This window comes from Pectinophora gossypiella, chromosome 8, assembly GCF_024362695.1.
Source record: "Pectinophora gossypiella chromosome 8, ilPecGoss1.1, whole genome shotgun sequence".
Lineage (NCBI taxonomy): Eukaryota > Metazoa > Arthropoda > Insecta > Lepidoptera > Gelechiidae > Pectinophora > Pectinophora gossypiella.
Genome location: NC_065411.1, coordinates 13971117 through 13993704, shown reverse-complemented (window position 1 = coordinate 13993704; position 22588 = coordinate 13971117). Strand labels below are relative to the sequence as shown.

The window sequence follows — 22588 nt, the reverse complement described above, 5'->3', positions numbered from 1 at the left end:
AAACTTTTTGAGCATTTATGTTCAATCTACGGTGCTCATACCAAAAATAGTCGTTGAAATACTTACCCCAAACTCGCTGGCGCCAAGCCGTGGTCGGGAGTAGAGCTCGTTGAGCGCGTGGTTATAGTGACACTTCTCGAGGAAGGACGCGTCGGAGGCCCGCGGGAAGTTGCTCTCATCATCCAGCAGGTGCAGGATGCCCACTGGCTTCTTGCTCAGCAGTTGGATCACTGAAACGTGAGGAATTGTGTAGAATACGGTTAAAACACTATTCGTGTAAACTGGGAGTAAATGATGATTAAGTTACTGCATTGTTTGTGGAATAATTTAATGTTGTTTTTTAATGTGTGTTGTGTGATCTGTTGATTATTTTTGTACAATCAATAATGTTGTCCAAGACAAATCTACAATTATTAAACTCTTTGTCAGCAGTGCCTGTATGATTAAGTTATATTTTTTCATCATATCTAGGGACCTCCCATTTGAGCGACGGGTTTGATGCTGTCTCCGTACCTTTCGGTTACTTAATTATATTTCTTAGGACAAAATATTAGCAGGGGGGTTAAAAAGGCCATTGTTTGCATTGCGCACTTACTTTTATATACGCAAATGTCAAATTGTAATATTGCTTTTGTAGGTGAATTGCTTCAATGTGGCCTTTTTAACCCCCCAGGAGTGCCTTCAAGTTGTCTAGTGGCCGCGATGGTTTAGGCATGATTTATATATGTAAGTATGAAGAAATATTTAAGAAAAAATTAAAATTAGGGTAACGCTTACACTATGATCTATCTATAGATATAGGTTATGAATTTGTTTTTTTATCGGATTTTTAAACGACACTTTGTCCTGATCATTAGTAAGTACAATATTTAATTACCTGGAGAGTTGTCATTCCACGTGAGATTCGACCACTCCAGTCGTTCCTTCTGATACTCTTGCTGCTCCAACTTAAATATATGTTTGTTGAAGTAATGCTGCAGCGTTTCGTTGGCGTAGTTGATGCAGAGCTGCTCGAAAGAATTCTCTTCCAAGTCTTCAAACCCGAAGATGTCCAGGAGAGATATTCTGTGAGCGTCGTGCAGACCACCGCGGTGGACTATCGAGTTGATTCTTAGGACGAGCCAGTTGAATAGGGAGGAGTATAGAGCCTTGGCGAAGGCGTCTCTCGCGTCTAACGCCTGGTCAATGGGCAGTGGTGACCTCATCCGCTCAGCCCTAGCGGCTGTTACTCTAGTGGTCAATGCTCTCGCTAAAGCTTCAGCTGGTACTTTAAGCAAGTGCGCCGCCCAGCGCACCTCCGCGCCCCCACCCAGCTGAACTCCCTCCTGTCCATGACGCAACTGTCTCCGGTGGAAATACACGTTTCCTAAATGTAAGACAGCTGCTAAAACTCTTATAATGTCTTCTCTTTCCGAGTCCCCGATGCCGAGCACTTGCATGGCCCCGCATAACGCGGACCAGTCGGCCCCGGCACCCGCGCCTCCTGAATCTCCGCCTTGATTTAAGTAGAAATAATGCTCAGCTGATAAAAGACCTCTAGAACGCCTCTGTTCCTCGTCCAGTCCCGCCAGTAGTTCATAAAACACGTGATAATTCCTCTCTCCCGGCGACTGCGTTACTATTCTGGACTTTTCGAGTAAATAGTGGGCGACTCGCGCACCGGCTAGCGCGCCATCTTTGAAATAGAGTTCGAGGAGTTTCCCGAAACGACTAGAGTTGTGGTTTTTTGGGGTTCTGGCGTTGCCAAAGGCTTCAAGGAGAGGAGCGGCCTCTAAGATCTGTTCAGAGACAGGGGCACGGCCGGGAGGTGCTGGAGCTACTGCAGCCAGGAATTGCACGGCTAGTTTGGTGGACTCTGTCTTGCCAGCGCCCGACTCGCCGGAGATGAGCACGGCTTGCGGCTGTGGAAGCGACGCACGCGCCGCCGCCGCTATGGCGAATAGATGCGGCGGGAGGTCGCCTAGTGCTTCCGCTGCGTGGTACCTGGAACGTAGAAGATGGACTTGTAAATTCCAATTCAAATATATTTTATTGCACCGAAATAAAAGAAAATGGTTCCAAAAGAAATAATTAATTTTGATTACTGTACGAAGTAATACCTTTCTCGTTTAAAGTGTACTGTGAGTTTAGTGAAACATGACGAAAAATCTATTTAACGTTAGGCTTTTCGATTTCATGCGCTTCTGACCCCTATCTATCTACGAAAAATTACGTCGCTTTGAGAAAAGATCTTACAAGGATGGTGACCTAACAATATTTACACGTTTTGTATCACAGACCAATAACGACTAGAGATCTATGCGTTAAAGAATTATCTTGTTTTATTTTAAGTATACCTGCCATTTTCTTTTCCGCTAAAAAGGGACGGATGATTGACAACTGTTAGTTTTAAAACGAATGAATAACCCGGGCGAATAAAATAGGCATCTCGCTCAATGTAATCCGTTTGAAGAGTGCGTCAACTTAATTATATCGGGTTTTGAAACTTCTGCCTAAAATTGTCGTGTGTCCCATAAATTTTATGCCTATCGATTACCCGTCTCTTTCTATTTCGGCGGATAAGAAAATGACAGGTATTACTTAAAATAAAATTAGGTCGTGTGTACTGGAAACAGCACTAAATAAGTAAAGCATTATTCTTACCTCCTAGCGGTCTGCAGGCCATACAACGCGTCGACAGGCCGATACGGGTTGACAGCGACCAATATGGACCCCGCATACGTGTAGATAAGACCTTGCTCGTATCGTAGCTTGAGGTTCCACAATAAGGCCGCCTCATGCAGGTCATGCAGGCGCGTCATGTCGTCCACGCCGGCGGGGCCGAGCTCCTCGCGCGGCCATACCGGGTCGCCCTCCTCTTCGCCGTTGCCCATCTGGAGGGCGAAGGTCTGGGGCTGTAGGGGGGAAAGTGGGTGTTAGTTTATGGTAGAATATTTTTTATTTTCTAAGAGAAAAGACACTTCTTACAAAGAACAGTCTCACAAAGTGATACTGTCCTTTGTAAGTGTCTTGCTTCGGAGGGCACGTTAAGCCGTTGGTCCCGGCTATTAGCCGTAAAAACACCTCCACCAACACGCATTGGAGCAGCGTGGTGGAGTATGCTCCATACCCCCTCCGGTTGAATGAGGAGAGGCCTGTGCCCAGCAGTGGGACGTATATAGGCTGTTTATGTATGTATGTATTATGTTATGTAAGAGACAAGAGAAGAGAGTAATGAGTGGCAACGGAGCAGGGTAAGGTCCATATCCGGTTCATTGGTGAGGTTTTTTTTGACATGACATATTGTAGATTTACCGCAGATGGCATTAACTATTCTCTCACCAGTTAAAGGTTGATGAAGGTCTGTGTGTTTCAATAAAAAGCATCTGATTTGACTAGATTGTCAAGTAGCCTATTCCACATATCAGACATATTTTTTTGTATTACCCTTCCAAATTATCAATAACTAATAGAAAATATAGTTTGTTTTTTACTGTTTACACTGTAGGAAGTCAACGCAAGGTCGAATTGACACGATTGTAGCATCTGCGTGAGTCATAGGTCATGACGCCATGTTGAATGTTACAGCTAAGTAAGATGTATTGATGCGCAGTATATATTATAAGTAGCATGGTATAAGGACCAGGTATGCTCAATTGGGTCGTGTACTAGGTTCAAGATAAATTATGAAATTCTGATTACTAAATAAAGACACATCTAAAACTAACGAAAAACATTTTCTTTTTTCTATTAAACTTATTTATGAATTTTAATCAAGAAAAACGTAATAATAAGTCCGACATTTTGTCACGTTTTTCTATGACGTCACAGAGTGCTTTTTCATACAAATTCCATAGTAATTTCGTGTTTTGACGTTTAGTAAAAAGTAACTGATTTGACTAGTTGGAAACTAGCCTATCCTATGACAAGCGGCCATTCCTAGCCCATTGATGACGTAAGTGTTACCATTCAATTGGTATCTCCAACATTCCAGAGACGTCAATTTTATTATTGAAAATTAAGTGAATTACTGACTAATATGTATATTATTTAATTTTATTATTTGTCACATATACAAAAATCATTAAAATGTATGCTAATCTTTTACTAAAAGTACAAAATTTTGCTTGCAAAGTAAATTAAAAACATTGGTCGTGGGTAATTTTTTTTTACGAAATTGCAACGCAGGTTGGGGTGACGTCAGCTGGGCTAACCTTGAAATGCTTGCTGTCAGTTGCATACCTGGTCTTCTTATACCATGATAAGTAGCATGCATATTGTGAAAAGTGCAGTATTTGTGTAATCATTTATATTTTTTAAATTGATGGTGTTATCGTTTTGTAAATGGATTTGTTTTACGACTGATGAAAGTAAATTGAAATTCTTCCGCATCGTAAGTATGATTTGAAAATAATTTCCAATTTTAATATAGAATTTGGTATTGTATCTTAATATTTCCACATGTGTATTTGTGGAAATAAACCTAATTAATACCTTATTACAATATCGTAGTGCCCGTATTCTAACACGACACAGAACGGCATCGAGCCGGAAAATTATTAGGTCCCAACGTCTGGCGTAACTGTGACATAACATCATAACTCCACGATGTTATCTCGTCACTTCACTATCTACACCATTCTAACACATCCATTGGTATTTTACTTCAGCTGTTATTTAGAACAACAATTGGAAACCAGCAATGGTATTGAAGGAAGCGTATTAATCGTTTTGCAAATGAATGCATGTCGTTGGGTTTGCATACATACGTAATCTGATGGTTGAGTAAGCGGAATCATTACTTAGTACTGGAATATGTCCAGCGTACTGTTATGTGTCCTTCATTCCTCGCATTTCTTGGATTCTAAGTATCGTGCAGCAAGGGTTTCTCAAACTGTTAGCCACTCGTACATACATATATATCGTCGAATTACAGTGAAAGTCAAAACAGTGCCTTTTTGAAAAGCCATGCCAAAGCCAGGCTCGCGTTTGACCACATTCTCACGTGATGGTAAGCGATGTGGTCTAAGGCGGATCACGTTTACCTATTCGCTCTAGCCTTGAAGACTCCCAGATTATAACGAGTGGGAAAAACATTCTGATGTGATTTTCAACAAAACATCCTTACTGCTAGTGTAGGTATATTGCGAGGTTTTGTTATAAGAAATCACATCCGAATATGATTCTGAAAAAACGCGCTTGTACGAGGTTTTCACTATATTAAGGCGACGATATGCAAAAAGTAAAAGGGTCTGCATGACGCGAATTAAGCCTACGTAGATGGACGTCAAACGGCTATTGGTCGAAGCGCTCAATATAATTCGCGTCGCGCGCGGCGCGGTTGTCATGTAGACCCGGCTGATGTATTTTATGTGAAGATAGGGCCTAATTTGATTTGATTGATTAATATACATTAGTATATTATGCAATAACGATAGAATGATGCAGGGTTGCTTTTAGGTTGCCAAAACTGGGAAACTTTTCCGGTTATCATGTGTTCGGATCTGTATAGTCTGTGCCCTAAGGTCTACCTGCGCCCAGTTTGAGAAACCCTGTCGTGCAGTACGTATGTGTAATTACGTAGTGAACTTACCAAGACATGTCGATTTACGGAGAAAAGTTTTTGCAATAATCATTTATGGAGGATTAAAATGATAACCTGTTGACATACGGGACGTTTTAATTGAAGATTCTCTGCATTCTAGTACAGGCGCTTAATATTACAAAACGTTAATTAGGCAGCATGGTCTTATGATTTCTTAGTCTGACTCACAAATGGGCAAAAGAAAAAAAATAGGCTTTTTGGCGGGAAACGGGAACGGGACAGTTGCTTTCTTCATTGAATAATCTAAATAGTTCTAAGCGACCCATTGCCATAAACAATAAAAACTAAATAATTAATACGAAGTGGTTTTTTGTGGTTAATGATCGCATTAAGTTAGTCGGAAAGCATTCGTGACAGTGTTATTATATCGGAGTATTCAATACACAAAGTGTATCTAAGCCGCTTCATAACTCGAAAGTTAAAAATAGGTATTTACGTTTTGAACCAAGACATCTAAGCACAAGTTCTTCAATGAAGACACAGAAGACTGTCTCCAACGTCGTTCTTTCATGCTCGAGCTCTTTCTGTCGTTGTAAGATCTCGACCTTGGCATCTTGGCCGATCTTGGCAGTTTGGCCACGCTTGGCAATCCCTCCGAACTTGGCAACTCCGCCGGGGCGCTATGTCTGTTCCTCTGGCGCCGAGAACTCTCAGGTTTATAAGAGCTGTCGCTGTCCAGAATAGCGCAGGAGTCGAGAGATTCAGGGGAACTTCTCGGAGTCGGGGCGAAGCGTACGCGCATTAGATGGCTAAGTTTGTGTTATAGATGTTATTAACCTTGATTATAATAGTACGTATATGGCTCATCTACCGGCGGGACTTAAAACGGTACGTTGACCTAAGTTGTATGCTTATCTATACGCTTGTCCTAGTACCCAATGAGAATAAAAACTAGAAGCTTAAATGCAGGCTGCAGCACTGTGGAGTGTTCCTAAGAGACAGTTCTCCATACTGTCCAGCTAAAATTTGTGATAAATTTATACAAAATGTCTCCACATTTTATTCCACGTTGCTCCCAACGTGGAGTGTATCCCGTCTGAAGAATGAGTTACGAAAGAAAAACCATCAGTTGGAAAAAGGCAGTTTTGATTGGTTTTGAAAGGTTGTTATCGAAGTTTTCTTCTTTCTGATCTTTAGGGAATAAATATAACACTTTACGATTTTGCAGTTAAACACAGCGCAAAGGCTTATAGTGTAAAAGTATAGCCAAAATATGATTGTTTACTCAAATTGTATGGGGAACTGTCAAAATTTAAGAACACTCAACAGTAGCGACACTTGCATGCGCAACATGATAAAATTATAGATCGATTCAATCAATTTTGTTGAAATCGATAAGTTTGTTTTTTCCCTAACATCCGTGTCATGTGACTTTCTTCGTATTTTGACAGAACGACATGACTTTTTTGAGTTCATAATTATATTAGCACCAATCGACAAAACGACATAGGTAATTAAGAACTCTTTTAGCCGTATTGTTGATTTTGTTATTGAGGGCGTGTGACCTTTTTATTTCAATTTATTCAAAAAATATACACTTCAGTTTTACAAAAAATATGTTTCGCCAAACTGCAAAACAGTTTGTTGGTATCTATACTTCTATATCTAGTCTATTCTACCTAATATTTATAAAAAAAAAAAATTTTGTGAAGTTACAGTTTATTTAACAAAAAGGTCTTCAATTTTTTTTCTTAATTTTTTTTTTGATGTGACTTATTGTAGATTTGCCGCAGATGGCATTAACTACTTGGCCGGACAAATGGGGAGGGCTGAAGGCTCTCACCCGGTACAACGTTTAAGACAACAGGCCTGAGGGTGCCCAGTAGGGCGCGAACCTCGGCTCAGGGGGGCGTCGTCTGAGAGGAAAAATATTTGAAAGAATTAATGGACCCTATCGAGAGGTCGATAGCGATAAGCGCTGAATGAGGGAAATCGTCGACCACGCCGGCGGGGTCGGTATCGGGTTTTTTCTTAAAAACAGGTTTACTTATATTCGCAAAATCGATCAGTTCAGACGGTATGCCATTAAACAATCTCGGTGTTATGTATCTACTCGTGCGCTCACCGTAGGTAGTAGTTACGCGCCAACGGTTCTTTATATTTCCTACGCAAATCTTGTCTTAATTACTTATAGGGCTTATTCACACAAAGTTTATTCAAATGAGTTAATTGTTCAAATGAGTTCAGTTCAAAAGGCACCTCACTCCACTTGGCATCAGACGATAGGTCGATAGGTCCTTGTAACTTGGTACCAGCCACATTTTTGCAAAGTAAACAAAACTTGGCCAACAATAAATGTTAAATGCATAAAAAAATAAAAACAATTTTGTTTATTTTGATTTTACATTGTCGTTCAAACATTAATAAACATATTTTGTTTGACTATAACTTGTTGTGTATTTGAATATTATGAATAAATTATTGTTGTAATTTACAACTTGGAAATTGGAAATGATATTGACAACAAGCGAATTCTTATTTATATTTTGCTGTAGAAAGAAAACAATACGGGAAACAGCATTATTTTTAATCAAGCATGAGGATTACTGAATTAATTCATTATATTTGGCACTAGCTTTTGCCCGCGGCTTCGCTCGCGTGAAATTAGGGGTAACACGGTTCTTCTTTATTAATTTACCAATTTTTAGCTTGGAAAATGCGAAAGAAGTCACATTTAAAATTGCACCCCCCACTTTAAAAGATTTGCGGGCAGATTTAAAAACAAAATGATGCACGACTTTTTTTTTAGTCACAAATATTCCGCATGCCATTTTTTAGCTTTGTATCTTGAAAATTGCGGAATGCTCCATACAAATTTCCACCCCAATTTTAGGGAAGTGGGGATGTTAGAAAGTGACAAAAAATTGCCTATGTCACTCTCCATCCCTTCAACTATTTCCACTTAAAAATCACGTCAATTTATCGCTCCGTCTTGCCGTGGAAGACGGCCAAACAAACAGACAGACCCACACATACACATTCCCATTTATAATATTAGTATGGATTCTATATTTATTCAGATAGGTAGATTGTGGTAGAGGTAATTTGACAATTTATGTGGTAATCCGCACTGGGCCCGCGTGATGGTTTAAGGCCCGATCTCCCTATCCATCCATAGGGAAGGCCCGTGCCCCAGCAGTGGGGACGTTAATGAGCTGATGATGATGATGTGACAATAAGTATAAGTAAAATTACGTTTCGTTTTACACACTATGAAACAAATACTTCTGACACACGCACAGAATCATAATTCCTATTTCTTAAGCATTTTTGTCTTAATATATTCTACTTATTTATTTATTAAGGTGCACTTTTCGGACACATAAACGTATGCCTCACAAATTATACCACTTGCTTATCTAGCTATATACGTCTAAAACACCAGGAGTTTATTTACAAAACGACAAGCCAGTGTGTTCCACGGCGGTTGCGTATAACTGATGCTGCGAGGCACATACCAGTTGTAGCCTGGATAGAGGTAACTGTTGACCAGGGATAACGGACGCCAGCCATTACGTGTACGTCTCGTAGCCGTAACCCAGTTCAGAAGTTATCAATGATTTTCCTATCATTTGTCGGGCGACGGCGCTTACATATTCCGGCTAAGTAGTTAATGCCATCTCCGACAAATCTACAATAAGTAAAAAAGGCACTTACATACCTACTCATTTTGTACCTAATTCATAATTCATTTATCTGCTGCCATAAAAATAGTACAGTTTGCAGTTAATCAGCATTTAAATTTAGTCTAAATTTTTAGTTATTTAAAATTATAACATGAATAATAAAATAAAAATGTAAATGTGACACCTCCTAATTTTATTTTAAGTTATACCCGTCATTTTCTTTTCCGCCGAAAAGGAAAGGGACGGATGATTGACAACTGTTAATTTTAAAATGATTTGAGGTTAACCTAGCTCAGCCGCTGGTGGGGAGCGGATAGTTGCCGTTCTATTCGTAATTATTATTCCTTATTCTATGCCTGCGCCCAGTGGTAGGACGCATATAGGCTGTTTATGTTATGACAACATCTAATAGCACTTTCGCTCTACTTTTTTATCGGAAACGTTAAAAATACTTAAATGAAAAAAAACATAAAAACAAATCGTAAGAAGATAGCTTATAGTCACTTCTGATATTGGAGTCATAAGATGAAAACAATAGTGCCTATTCGAGTGGACACCAACTTAATCTAATTTTAGTTTGATAGTTTGACAATTGGGTCGTGTACTAGGTTCAAGATAAATTACGAAATTCTGATTACTAAATAAAGATAGATCTAAAACTAAATAAAAACATTTTCTTTTTTCTATTTAACTTATTTACGAATTTTAGTCAAGAAAAACGCAACAATAAGTCCGACATTTTATCACGTTTTTCTATGACGTCACAGGGTGCTTTTTCATACAAATTCCATAGTAATTTCGTGTTTTGACGTTTAAAAAGTAAAAAGTAACTGATATGACTAGTTGGTAACTAGCCTATTCTTAAATTACCTAGTACCGTCCTTCACTTACAATACGTGCAAGAAAGAGATGCTGCTAGTTTTAGTCCTGTCAAATTAAGTTGGTGGTTTGTTGGTCGACGCTGATGATTTATTTATGTTGCTATTCACACACCAGTCGTTTCTTATCCGCTGATTTACAATCTGATTAGAAATCCACATTATAGGTGCATAAACCAAAACAGTTGCATTGTTCTACATTTTCCTTCTGCCTGAACGCTTATCCAAGGTCGGTGCAATGAAATTGTTATATTTTTTTATTTATCTACGAGTTTAAGCAACGTGTTACAAAGACACTGATTTGTAACACTCAATCAGAATATAATTACGTTTGAAAATAAAAATAATAAACAGATTGCCCCGCGCTGTTGCAATGGTGGATATAGAGTAGTCGACTGGTTACTTTAAAAAATAAAAATCAATTTAAAAAAATATAAACTCACGACTGTGTTTCCAAATGGGTTAATCAGAAATACAGCATCGCATGATGGACTAAGTACTCGCGTATTACCGAGTTTTATCAGACCAACCAAAACAGTGTGCAATGTGTACAGGCTGATCACCTGATTGTCCGAAAAATAAACGATCCATGCTTCGGAAGGCACGTTAATCCGTTGGCACGGGTTACCACTTACTGATGTAAGTGCGCAGTCGTTACAAGAGTCATGTCGACTCAATAGTTTCTTTTTTGCTTTGGCGACTAAGTAGTAAACCTGACACCAGGGTTGATGAGGTTGGTAATCCACCATACAACCCACACGATGTAAGAAGATTAGACCAACAACATGATAAATTAAAAAGTGAAAAGGAACAATTACTGAACAAAGACTGGTCCACCCTGGCCGCAAACTAACTTCATCGGTTTATATTGCGGCCACATAAAACTCACACCGGGTGGCCGTAAACAACATAAAAGATTTAAATATACCTAGGTAAATTTCGGTGGCTGTAAACTAACCGAAAAATGTAATATTTTAAGGGGCTGAGGGGTGCCACTATGAAGTTTCGCACCACCTAAATGTTTTGCGAGGACCGCTACTGTACCTAAGTACTTAATTACTGTATTATTTATGCATATAACTTTACAAACAGTGCCTAGTACCGAGACATAAAGGCGATAAGTATTACGCTTACATGACTTAACATTACAAATCGGTTATATAATCTGATGTAATAATTGATTTCGAACAACAAAAACATAGCCTTTCCTGTAAATTTAGCATAATTCGATATTATGGTGGGAAATGGTCAATTTAAATTGGGAAATCGGACACATAAGATTATCTACGAGGTAAGCAGTCGGGTGTGAAATTAGTGGGTTATCAACATTCATGCCGACAGATTAATTATAGCTAAATAATACTTCTCTTATCAAAAAAAATAAACACGAGTTTAATTAAAAAATATTTTTTTAATGTTTAAAAATAATGGTTTTTGTATATTATTTAAATTGATCTGTATGTTTTTTTTTAAGTTAGTAGCTTTATTAGTAGTCTAGATATATCGTTACTTTCCTCAGTTTTGTTATGTAAGTAAGGTTTAAGGTTTAAGATACTTTATTTCTCAAAAGAATACATTTGATTCGCTTACTGAGAAACAATCAATTTCATAATATAGTAGTTTAAACAACATTGGAATTGGACTAAGGTAGGTAGGTACTTAAATAACATTCCGAGACTTACTATACTAATTAGTAGGTAGGTATCTTTGTTCCATATGCGTCGACACTTTAATTGTTCCATCCACCAGCAACACAAGATTCACACTACGATTAAAACCATTAATAATGTTTAAGAATGTGGGCTTTTAATGCCTTTTTAAAGATATTTAGAGTTTTAGTATTTTTAATCTCAGTGGGTAGATGGTTATAAAGCTGCACTCCTTCGTAAACTACACTTTTTTTTCCATAATTTGTCCTTGGTCGTCCAGTGCAAAGAAAACTAGCCCGTCTCATAATACGCTTTTGTACAGTTACTTTTTTTGTGAAGGTAAGTTGCGAATGTAGGTCTTTATTTATTATTTTTCTTATTAGTAGGCAGGTATTGTATGTATAGGTTTGTTTGACATTCATTATATGTGTCGTTTTATAAATTTTCTTTGTGGGAGTTAAACGTTTAAAGTTAAAAAGTATTTTTATGAGTTTATTTTGAGACCTCTGTAGGTTTATCTGATTAGTTTTCGCGGCCGACCCCCATAGTTCAATTAGGTAGTCAATGTGCGGTTTGACGAGTGAGTTGTAGATGGTATATTTTACTAGGCGCGGTAGGCAACGTGTAGCTCCGTATAGGACTCCAGTTAAAGATGACAATTTTGACTTCAATTTTTTTAAGTGTGGTTTCCAAGTAAGTTGACTATCTAAAATTAAGCCAAGGTATTTTTCTTGATGTTTTTCATTAAGGATGTCACCATTTATTGTTAAGGGTTTGAAACTAGCAATTTTTTTATTGATTGCGGAGAATATAATGTACGTTGATTTAGCCGTGTTGATTGTTAGCAAATTATTTTGGAAATAAGCATTAAGTTTATTTAAATCATTTTGAGCAGATTCCACTATAGCATGAACGTCGCTGCCGAAGTAGAACAAGCACGTGTCGTCCGCATATAGCGTAAGCTGTCCCCTCAATCCGATTTCGTGTATATCATTGATATATATTAAGAATAGAAGGGGCCCTAAAACAGATCCTTGGGGGACGCCACATGTTACGGGTTTCAAAGAGCTTTGGTTTTGTTCAATTTTCACAACTTGTAAACGGTTTTCTAGATATGTTTTGAACATATCAAGGGCAGCTCCATTGATACGAATATTTTTGAGCTTTTCTATCAAGATATTGTGACTAATTGTATCGAACGCCTTTTTAAGGTCTATAAAGTAAGTACCACTTTTCGGCCAATGGTCTAGTAACCAGACCCGCAATCAATTTAAAAAAAAATAAAAAATTTGAATTTATAATTTTAACATTAAGAATTAAAAACCTTATACCCACTGTGAAATGTAATTTAATTTTTTATTCCTAATAGGCAAGTACCCCTATTTAACATTTTTCTGACAATCCCGTAAGAAACATACCTAAACTTGCGATTTTTTTATGATTGATGAGAAATGTGTAGGTACTTACTTAGAATTCCTTTTCTACTTATAAACATTAAATAAATTCGCTCAAAAGTGCGAGTTTGACTCACGCATCGAAAATGCCTACTTTTTTTACTTTAATTTTTATTTTCTTGTAAATGTGTGTGCCATAACTTTATTGCTTATTTATTGCAGTTAATAATTATTATACGCAATAAATTTAATTCTAATTAAAATCACATCAGAATTCCAATCACAACACCGGCGAGGTACCAGGCTGGCATAAATGCCTAGGCGGTGAGTCTACGTCGACATTCCGATAGTGGCCTTGTAGCGAGTGCCTTCGCCCAACTCTACCTGCCTTCAATCGCTTTTGTTAAACCCAAAAGGTGGAAAAAGGCCTTTTATCTCCAATTTTGTCCGTATTGCCGCCTTAATCCGTATAATTTATACTCTTAAGAAGCCATTTGTAAGATAGTTTGGTTTACACGCTGCCTCGGGATCGAAAATCAAGGGAGACTAAACAGATAAAAATAAACACAAACATACCTAGTTACTTTTTTTTTATAAAGAATTAAGTATAATTTTGGATTTTGCAATCAGGAGCTACAGAATTTAAAAAAAATAAACCGGTTGGTCATTCTAAAAACTTTTGTTTATCCGCCATAACGCGACGATAAAAAGAAATAAATTTTCATTTGTTTTTAATATTGTTTTGACATTGCCAACCAGTATTCATATACACTTTTTGCAAAATAAAAAGATTTGATTTGATTACCTTTTTCTGCAAATGGATACGTGGCTTACTTTGTAAACATGGAATACAAACTTAAAAAAAAATCTTTTTCAGGGTTAACCTAAACAAAACAAAAATCCTCAAGATTCAACAACAATTTCGTTCAAATCTAAAGACATCGTCACAACACCATTATTAATCAACAAAGTAACTGAGGTCGACCCCCGACCTTGCAGTCCGCTATACCGACTGGCTTGCATACTAGGTATATTTTATATACCGGTTATTCGGTAAAAAAAAACTGCAAAATGTGACTGGATTATTATTATTTTTTGTAGATATTTGGTTGACTCAAAATAAAAGGTCGCCATACTTTTTATAAGAATTATTGAAATTAACAAGGTTTGGTTTTCAGGAAAAGGGTAACGGTGTTGATGTCGATTACGATAAAAAAATATCTTACGTAATTAATTAATCTTCTTATGATACAAGGAGAAAGTTTTAATTTATTATTGGGATCATTTCATAATATTAATTATTGTTAATAGTACTTGTAAACCTAGCGATATGGTTCATCTTTTTAAAACCATATAACATAAGTTTAAAAAAATGCCATAATAAATAAATGTACCTACATAAATAATTAACAAAATATCAAAATTACTTCTAGGTACTGTTAGATAGATTGAGGAGCTCGGTGGCGCAGCGGTAAACGCGCTCGGTCTGCGATTGTTGAAGTTAAGCAACTTTCGTAAAGGCCGGTCATAGGATGGGTGACCACAAAAAAAAAGTTTTCATCTCGAGCTCCTCCGTGCTTCGGATGGCACGTTAAGCCGTTGGTCCCGGCTGCATTAGCAGTCGTTAATAACCATCAATCCGCACTGGGCCCACGTGATGGTTTAAGGCCCGATCTCCCTATCCATCCATAGGGAAGGCCCGTGCCCCAGCAGTGGGGACGTTAATGGGCTGATGATGATGATGATGACTGTTAGATAGAACAGAATCGATCAGCCTAATCTCGACTGATACATCGCTATGCTAATGAACTCCACAATACTAGCTTATGTACTTTGACAGATCTTTCTTAACGCATTGAGGCTATTGTAAAAAGTAATTAATAATGTATACTTAATCCAAACCTGAGTTATGTATGAGAAAAGGTTGGTAGTGTTCTGCCCATGATTTTCGCTTTGCTCGTCTTGGTGGGGACACTGCCGTGCCCCCAGATCTTTATTGAAATATAATCACTAATTGTAGTAAACTAGACATTCTGTTGAAAAGTACAAACATACTCACTGCACTCTACGTTTGCCTTGACATTGTTCGACGGCCATTATTCTCAGTATTTACGCAGTGTCACGAAGTGTCACACAGTAGGTACATTAACTACTTGGCCGGAAAAAAGGGGAGGGCTGACGGCTCTCTCTCACCCAGTACAAAATTTTAAACAACATTAGATGCCGTGCTTGGGAGGGCACGTTAAGCTGTTGGTCCCGGCTATCAGCCGTAGAACAGCTCCATCAACCCGCAGAGAAGCAGCGTCATACCCCTCTGGTTGATTGAGGGGAGACCTGTGCCCAGGAGTGACGTATGTCATGTATCATTTAAGTATAGACACAGACTAAGCCGCTCCGGATGCTTCGAACTTGGCTTAACGACTACTGACACGGCTACAGTTGCAATGTCACAGAATGACACGCAATAAGTAGGTAAATGCGATGTCAACTCATATTATGCACTTCATGCAATCATTATGATAATTACACGCAAATGAGGGCAATCATTTTATTCGATTTGAACTTTAACACGGTGCGTACCACAACAAGGGGGTTTAAAATTTTAAAACCACATTAAAGCAATTACTGGGTACCACAGGACGGACACCGTAGACGTGGTAGACCCCGGAAACGATGGCGCGATGATCTCGACGGTTATCAAAGAGACTGGATAGAGCTCGCACAGAACCGGGATATTTGGAAAGATATGGGGGAGGCCTTTGCTCAGCAGTGGGATCATACAGGCTAATAATAATAATAAAGTAATTCATCTAAAAACAATATTAATGTCAAAACCTGCCAAATAGTAGAATGAAGTGCCACAGCAACATTTATATAAAAAATGACGATTTAAAGTCTTATGTTACGTACTGAATAAAAATATTTTTGAGTTTGACAAATTGCTTAAAAGAAATACCGATTCCAGTACAATAGCAAATGCATTCGATGTTTATGAAATAAGAATACGGCATATAAATCCTATATTTTGCAGAAAATAAATTGACGAAAGAGTGCGTAGTATCTTTCACAAAATAGATCGATATTTAAAGCTGGGTTTACATTACATCTTAGCACCAGAGGAGGACCACCGACACACCCCAGACACTTCATACAAAACACCTCGTTTTACATAGACACTACACATTGACGTTATGGTACACTTTAATACGCAATACGATAGGTATAAGTATATAATATAACTAAACGATGTTCGACGGGGGTGAAGAAAACCAAGCTCAGCCGCTGGTGAGAAGTGTAGAGTTGTGTAATATTATTCCATATTCTGTGCCACCGATATGATCGGTGGACCAAGTCAAGCAGGTGGCATGTAAGGGCCATGTTCATTTTAGCATAGGACCAGACTCAAGGAGAAAATGCCAAGCAGACTCATTTTTTTCAGCAGTGAGACAACTTTTCAACTATTCAATCCGGGATAAAAACTATCCTACGTTCTTTCTCGGGTGTTAAGCTATTTTCATACTTAATTCCAGTTAAATGTGTTCAGCAGTTTAAGCGCTTAGAGGTAAAACAAATAAAGTTACTTTTGCTTTTATATTATTAGTATGGATGTGGATCCAGCTTAGAATGAAGATGGCCCGTCATTGGCAGCCGGATAGAAACTCGGCGACAACTAACGGCGTCGACACACGCAGATAGATCGCCGACATAGATCACGCGATGCGCCTGCGCCCTTCTCACGCGCGATCACGTAATATGAAGATTTATCGATACCGCACGTCAAGTTGGGTGATTGTAACACTTTTAGAAATGTTAAGAATGTCGTGATTGCGTTCATAACTCTTTTTATCAAAGAAAGAACGAAAGCTGAAGCTTGGAATAAAACGAAAATACGGTAACTGTTTGCTAATGGGAACTCATCGTGCCAAACTTGTCATCTGGAGGGCTAAAAATGCCACATTGAACCGATTCATCTAAAAAGCAATATTGCTAAGTCTTTGACATTTATTGGGATGGCGCACTTTGTTTACTTTGGTCTGGGCTCAAGTTTAACTCTGAACAGAAAGTGATTATTTTTTAAAAAGGCGCTAACGAAGGTTTCACTTTAAGACGAGGGTTATATTATAGTCGACTATGCCACTGTGATGATGGTCTCACCTGTCCATTGACGACGGCGCTGACCAGCAGTACCCTGGCGGCGCGGTGCACCTCCAGCAGGTGGCCCGGCAGCGGGGCGGCGGCGCCGGCCGGCTGGAACCACAGCGCCGCCCCCTCCGACCACTCGGTGCCTCCGCCCCCTCCCGGGGTCGCCATCCTGCAAGGAAAGAGACACCAATCAATAAAAAAATAAAAAAGGTTATTTTCACTTAATATTCTTTTTTAGTTTTTTAGTATGAACCTACAATACCCATATGAGGAAACTCAAATCCCTGAGAAATGTATTTCGGATATAAAATAATACTTTATTTATTTATTCACATTAAATTACAAAAACAACAACACGAGCTAATTATAAATAGAAAACCTCCTCCAGCGCGCCACACTGAGGCAGAGCGCCCAAAACGCTGGCAGCATTTCCCCTCTGAACTGCCAGGCCTATTCTCTGCGCAAAATAACTGCCAGCTCTCGTATCGCCAGTAGCCTCAATGAGACGCGCCGAAATGTCATTCAAAAATAACTTATAATAAATAATATTATATGACTTAGGTCAGGTAATGAGCTGGGATTATCTTTCGCGGGTTGAAAGGTAAGCCAGGCAATTTCTTCTATAAAAACTGGACCTGTCAAATCTTCAGGTTAGGTAAGCGGACCCTGTGGAAAACGGGAATACGCTAGGGAGATGATGAATTTTATCCTACAATATTCGACCACTGCTCTCTCATTTTATCTTGCAATAATCGATCTCTGAGAAGAAGTGTAAGTAGCACAACACTGCGTTAGAACAGGATTTTTCTTTTTTTATAGCACTCACTGATGCTTTTATGAGTTTCCCTCACAAAGACAAATTTAAATCTAAAAAATATCTGACTCAGACGGGACTTGAACCAGGTCCTGTCAAGCCGGGACGAGCATGTTATTAACCATTAGATACATTGTCGAATCCTCCTGTCCATATGAAATTCTTCGATCTATCGTCACTAAGCCTACGCCAGCGAAGTCGTTAAAATAAATTCTCATAGCAAAAGTTGACACATATCTACACACATGATAAACGGTCGGTCGGTGTTTAGAGAACTTGTCTGTTGCACTACCGTGCGCGGAAAGTTCCTAAAGTGAAAGAAGAAAGATTTTTGTGAAGCAAGTTCAAAAACAAGGGGACTAACGTAACTCAATCAGACCCAAAACTCGTTCTGGAGTCTTCAGAAAGATTTTCTTTTTTATGACATCAAATGGACAATTCTATTCAACTGATTTATAGATTATAATAAACCCATATAAATGTTAAAATGCAATATTTATGAGTAGGTACAAACTCATTTAATTATTTATTCATCAGAAAAAATCTACCACTTAATGTTTACAGTTGAATAAGTAATTGAAGAACAGATCCTGAAGTAGCTATTTCTAGATAGATTCTAAAATTATGAAAATAATATGGTTTATAGGTGTCCTATTAAATATAGAAAGGAATGGATGCAATTAAAATATGCGTATACTTTCATATAGTAAACAGTATATTTATTATTTTAGTTCATTTTTTAAAATACATAACTTTGCATTAAGTACTTTAAAAAAAACACTTATTTCTATAAACTACAGACGAAATGTGATCTTGTTTTGGATTATAAATAAATGGGAGCCGGGTACGCTGCGGACAGGCCGCAGCCGCAGGGAGGAGGCGGGGGGGCGGCGCACGCGCAGGGCGGCGGCGGCAGGGGGGCGCTGCCCAGGTATGAGGCCGGCACACAGCATATGGTGGGCAGAGGCGGCGGTTGGTAGCACACCGGAGGTGGCGCGGGGATCTGCAGGCAGAATGGGTCCGGAGGCGGCGGTTGCACCTGGATGGGAGCCGGAGGGGGCGGCTGTACGCAGATTGGTCCCAGCGGAGGCGGCTGGTACGTCATGGGGCAGGGGGGCGGCGGCTGCACCACGATCGGCGGGAGCGGCGGCAGCGGTATCGACATCGGCGGCAGCGGCGGCGGCTGCACCGACAGCGGGGGCTGTGGCGGCAGCTGGACCATCATGGGCGCGGGGGCCGGCGGCTGGATCGTCATTGGGGGGAGGGGCGGCGGCTGCACCTGCATCGGCGGCATCGGCGGCGGCTGCACTATTATCGGCGGGAGCTCAATCAGCAGCGGCGGAGACTGAGGCAGCTCGAGCAGCATCGGCGGAGGAAGCGGCAGCTCGATGCACATCGGCGGCGGGGGAGGCGGCGTGACGCACATTGGCGGCGGCGGGGGAGGGTTGACACTAATCGGCGGTGGAGCAGGAGGAGTTATGGTTAGAGGAGGAAGCGGCGGCGGGGTGACCATCAGCGGAGGCGTTGGCGGCGGCGTCAGTGTGATCGGGGGCTGCTGAGGTATCTCGACCAGCAGCGGCGGCGGGGGAGGTGGAGTGACGCAGATGGGCGGCGGAGTCGGTAGGGTCACGTAGATGGGCGGGGGCGGCGGGGCACAGCCGCAGGCCGGCGGCGCGTACGCCGGCGCGCCGCATAGCGGGTCCACATAGTACTGAGCTAGTGCTGGTGACTGGAATGATGAAGTGTTTGAATAGTTATTGAATACTAACAGATCAATTGCATCAAGTTTTTAATACGCGCATATGTTATGAACTAAATTCAGACACTGCAGAAATTACCAATAAGTTAACTTTAACTATGAAACGAACGTCAAAACCACATAGAATATTTTTTGTTTTTATAACACTTACCTGCGCTTAACCCCGTGTTTTTTCAATTTAAATTTTCTCTTTATGAACATATTATAATGGTCTATGATTCAAACATGAATTCAAACTCAAAGTAATAATAATAATAATAATAATAATAACGTTTATTGAAATAAGTTTTTACATTTTTATGCATTGAAACCCTGTCTCCCAAACTAGGCAAACCTGTGTCTTGGGAGACAGTGCCTTCCCAATCTATGTACTTATACTTATATACTAATTAAACAGTGGCAATACTACGGTATTAAAGTAATAAAAAAGAAAAAAAATTAAAATTAAAGAGAAAATAAGTGTGTAGTGTGAAAGTGTAAGTGGTTTGTGTGCGTGTAGTGTGAATGTGTGCATGTGTGTATGCGTGTGTGAGTATAGGTTGGTAGTCTCTTGGTAGTTGCACCAATATGCCCTACGGTAGCATAGCTCCTTGGGATCGGATATGAGATGCCACATATAGGTACAACTATTTGGTGTGCTAAGTTTACATATGTATAAACAATAATTAGGTACTAGTAGGATTATGATATGTAGGTAATATTAATGTGAGTGTGAATGAGAGTAGGTATGGGTTTGGATGTTGTTTTGTTGTTAATTGAGAGGGTCTTTATATAAGTGGATGTAGAAATCTTTCGGTTTGTTCATGGTTTAGTTCGGACATTATAGTTTTAAGAGTTTTTTTCAGGTTAAATCGACTAAGTTTTGTTATGTCAACAATCTCGTTACAGGCTCTATACAGATACGGTCCTTTGAAGCAGTATTGTCGCTGGGCAAAGCTCGTTTTGTAAGATGGTACAGGAATGCGAGGCCTTCTTTTTTGTTGGAAATTTTTCGGTAGCTTTAGCAGGACAGATTTATGGTATCTCAGAACAGTATTGTGGATGTACAGTTGCCTTACAGACAGTGTTTTTGCATCTTTATATATCCTTACCGTTGGATATCTTCTGGTTTTTCGAAACATCACCTTAAGTATACATCGTTGAGCTCTTTCCAGAACCTCCATGTGAGTCTCAGCTGCACCTCCCCAGGCCGGCAGGCAATAGGCTATCAGTGATTGACACAAGGCTAAGTATACCTTGACGAGCAGTTGGGCATCAGCAACTTCTCGCAGGTTCCTAAATACTGGTATCAATCTCCTAATTCCATTAGCAGTTGCAATTATATGAGGTTTCCAACTCAATCTCTCATCAATTAGTACTCCCAGGTATTTCATTGTATGGGTTTGCGTCAATTGTGTACACGCACATGTGTCAGGCAAGATCATTTCCCTATTGCATGGGTAGGTATGGATTGGTAATTGGAATGATTCTGGAGGTCTGTTTGCCGCTGTGATGCCAAAACAAATATATTTTGTTTTAGGTACGTTGATAGTAAGCAAGTTGTCCTCTAGCCAGTGGGTAACAATTCTGAGTCCTTTTTCAGCAGTAGTTTTGACATTGCTCCAAGAAGAACCATGGAAGATGAGGGCTGTATCATCAGCAAAAGCAAGCAGATGACCATTCCCGAGACGTAACTTACACAAACTATTGGTGTAAATCAAGAATAAGGTTGGTCCCAATGTGCTCCCCTGTGGTATTCCGTACGTTATGTGTGCGTGGCCACTACTAATTCCAGATACCCTGAAGGCCCGAAGGCTTTTTTGAGGTCAAGAAATACACACACGCATTTTTCCCCTCTATCAAGATATTTGGTCACCAGGCTCGTTAAGGCTGTAACAGCGTCTTCAGTAGATTTGTTGGGTCGAAATCCATACTGATTGTTTGCTAGGAGCTCTTTACTTTCCAGGAATTTTACAAGTCTGGTGTTGACAATTTTCTCCAATATCTTGCTAACCGTGCTGAGTAAGGAAATAGGCCTATAATTCGACACCGTATCCCTGTCCCCTCCCTTGTGAACCGGTGTTACCACCGCTTTCTTGAAGAGTTCAGGGAAAACTCCATCAGCCAAACTTAGATTACACATATGAGCAATCGGAAAACAAAGTGAGGTATGAAATGTTTTCACAAAGTACGAAGATATTGAATCCATACCGGGTGCGCTGTTGCTTTTCATGTTGAGAATAATCTTGTCTACCTCCAGGTAGTCTGTGGGACCTAGCATTATCGAATGAAGGTTATTTGTCGCGGTCGTTTGTTGGTTAGTAGTAGTCAGATTCTCGACAGATTTTCCTATTTTAACTAGGATTTCATCAGCAAGCTCACTTCCTACCGTCGTAAAGAACTTATTCACCAGGTCAAGAGATTCAATTGGTGAGTTTGCTATCCGTAATAGATCCGTGGCGGGAGCTCTTTGAGTGGTAAGGTTGCAGATCTCTTTTATTGTGCTCCAGGTGTTCTTGTTATTCCCAACGTTTTCATAGAGTTTCTGCCTATAGTATGCAACTCTAAGAGACTTAGCTGTATCATTACATACATTCCTATATGCTCTATACTTGTCCCTCAACGTTTCATCATTGGGATGTTTTCTTGTCAGTTGGTGTAGGCGATCTCTTCTATGAAAACATCTTAATATGCTAGTCGTGATCCACGGTTTTAACGGTCTCTTTCTGCGTGTGAATGTTACAGTTTCAGTATTGGATGCA

General features: G+C 39.6%; 1 protein-coding gene across 1 annotated transcript in view; it reads right to left on the bottom strand.

Annotated features, from left to right (window-relative positions):
- LOC126369289 (unconventional myosin-XV) overlaps window positions 1–22588 on the bottom strand; it is a 140265-nt gene that overhangs the window by 87152 nt on the left and 30525 nt on the right. The window contains exons 2-5 of the mRNA XM_050013646.1: window positions 17287–17443; window positions 2644–2894; window positions 878–1983; window positions 67–230 (exon numbers count right to left, since the gene is read on the bottom strand). Coding sequence (XP_049869603.1) covers window positions 67–230; window positions 878–1983; window positions 2644–2894; window positions 17287–17442 — 1677 coding nt within the window. The 5' untranslated portion in view covers window position 17443. The remainder of the gene's footprint in view (window positions 1–66; window positions 231–877; window positions 1984–2643; window positions 2895–17286; window positions 17444–22588) is intronic.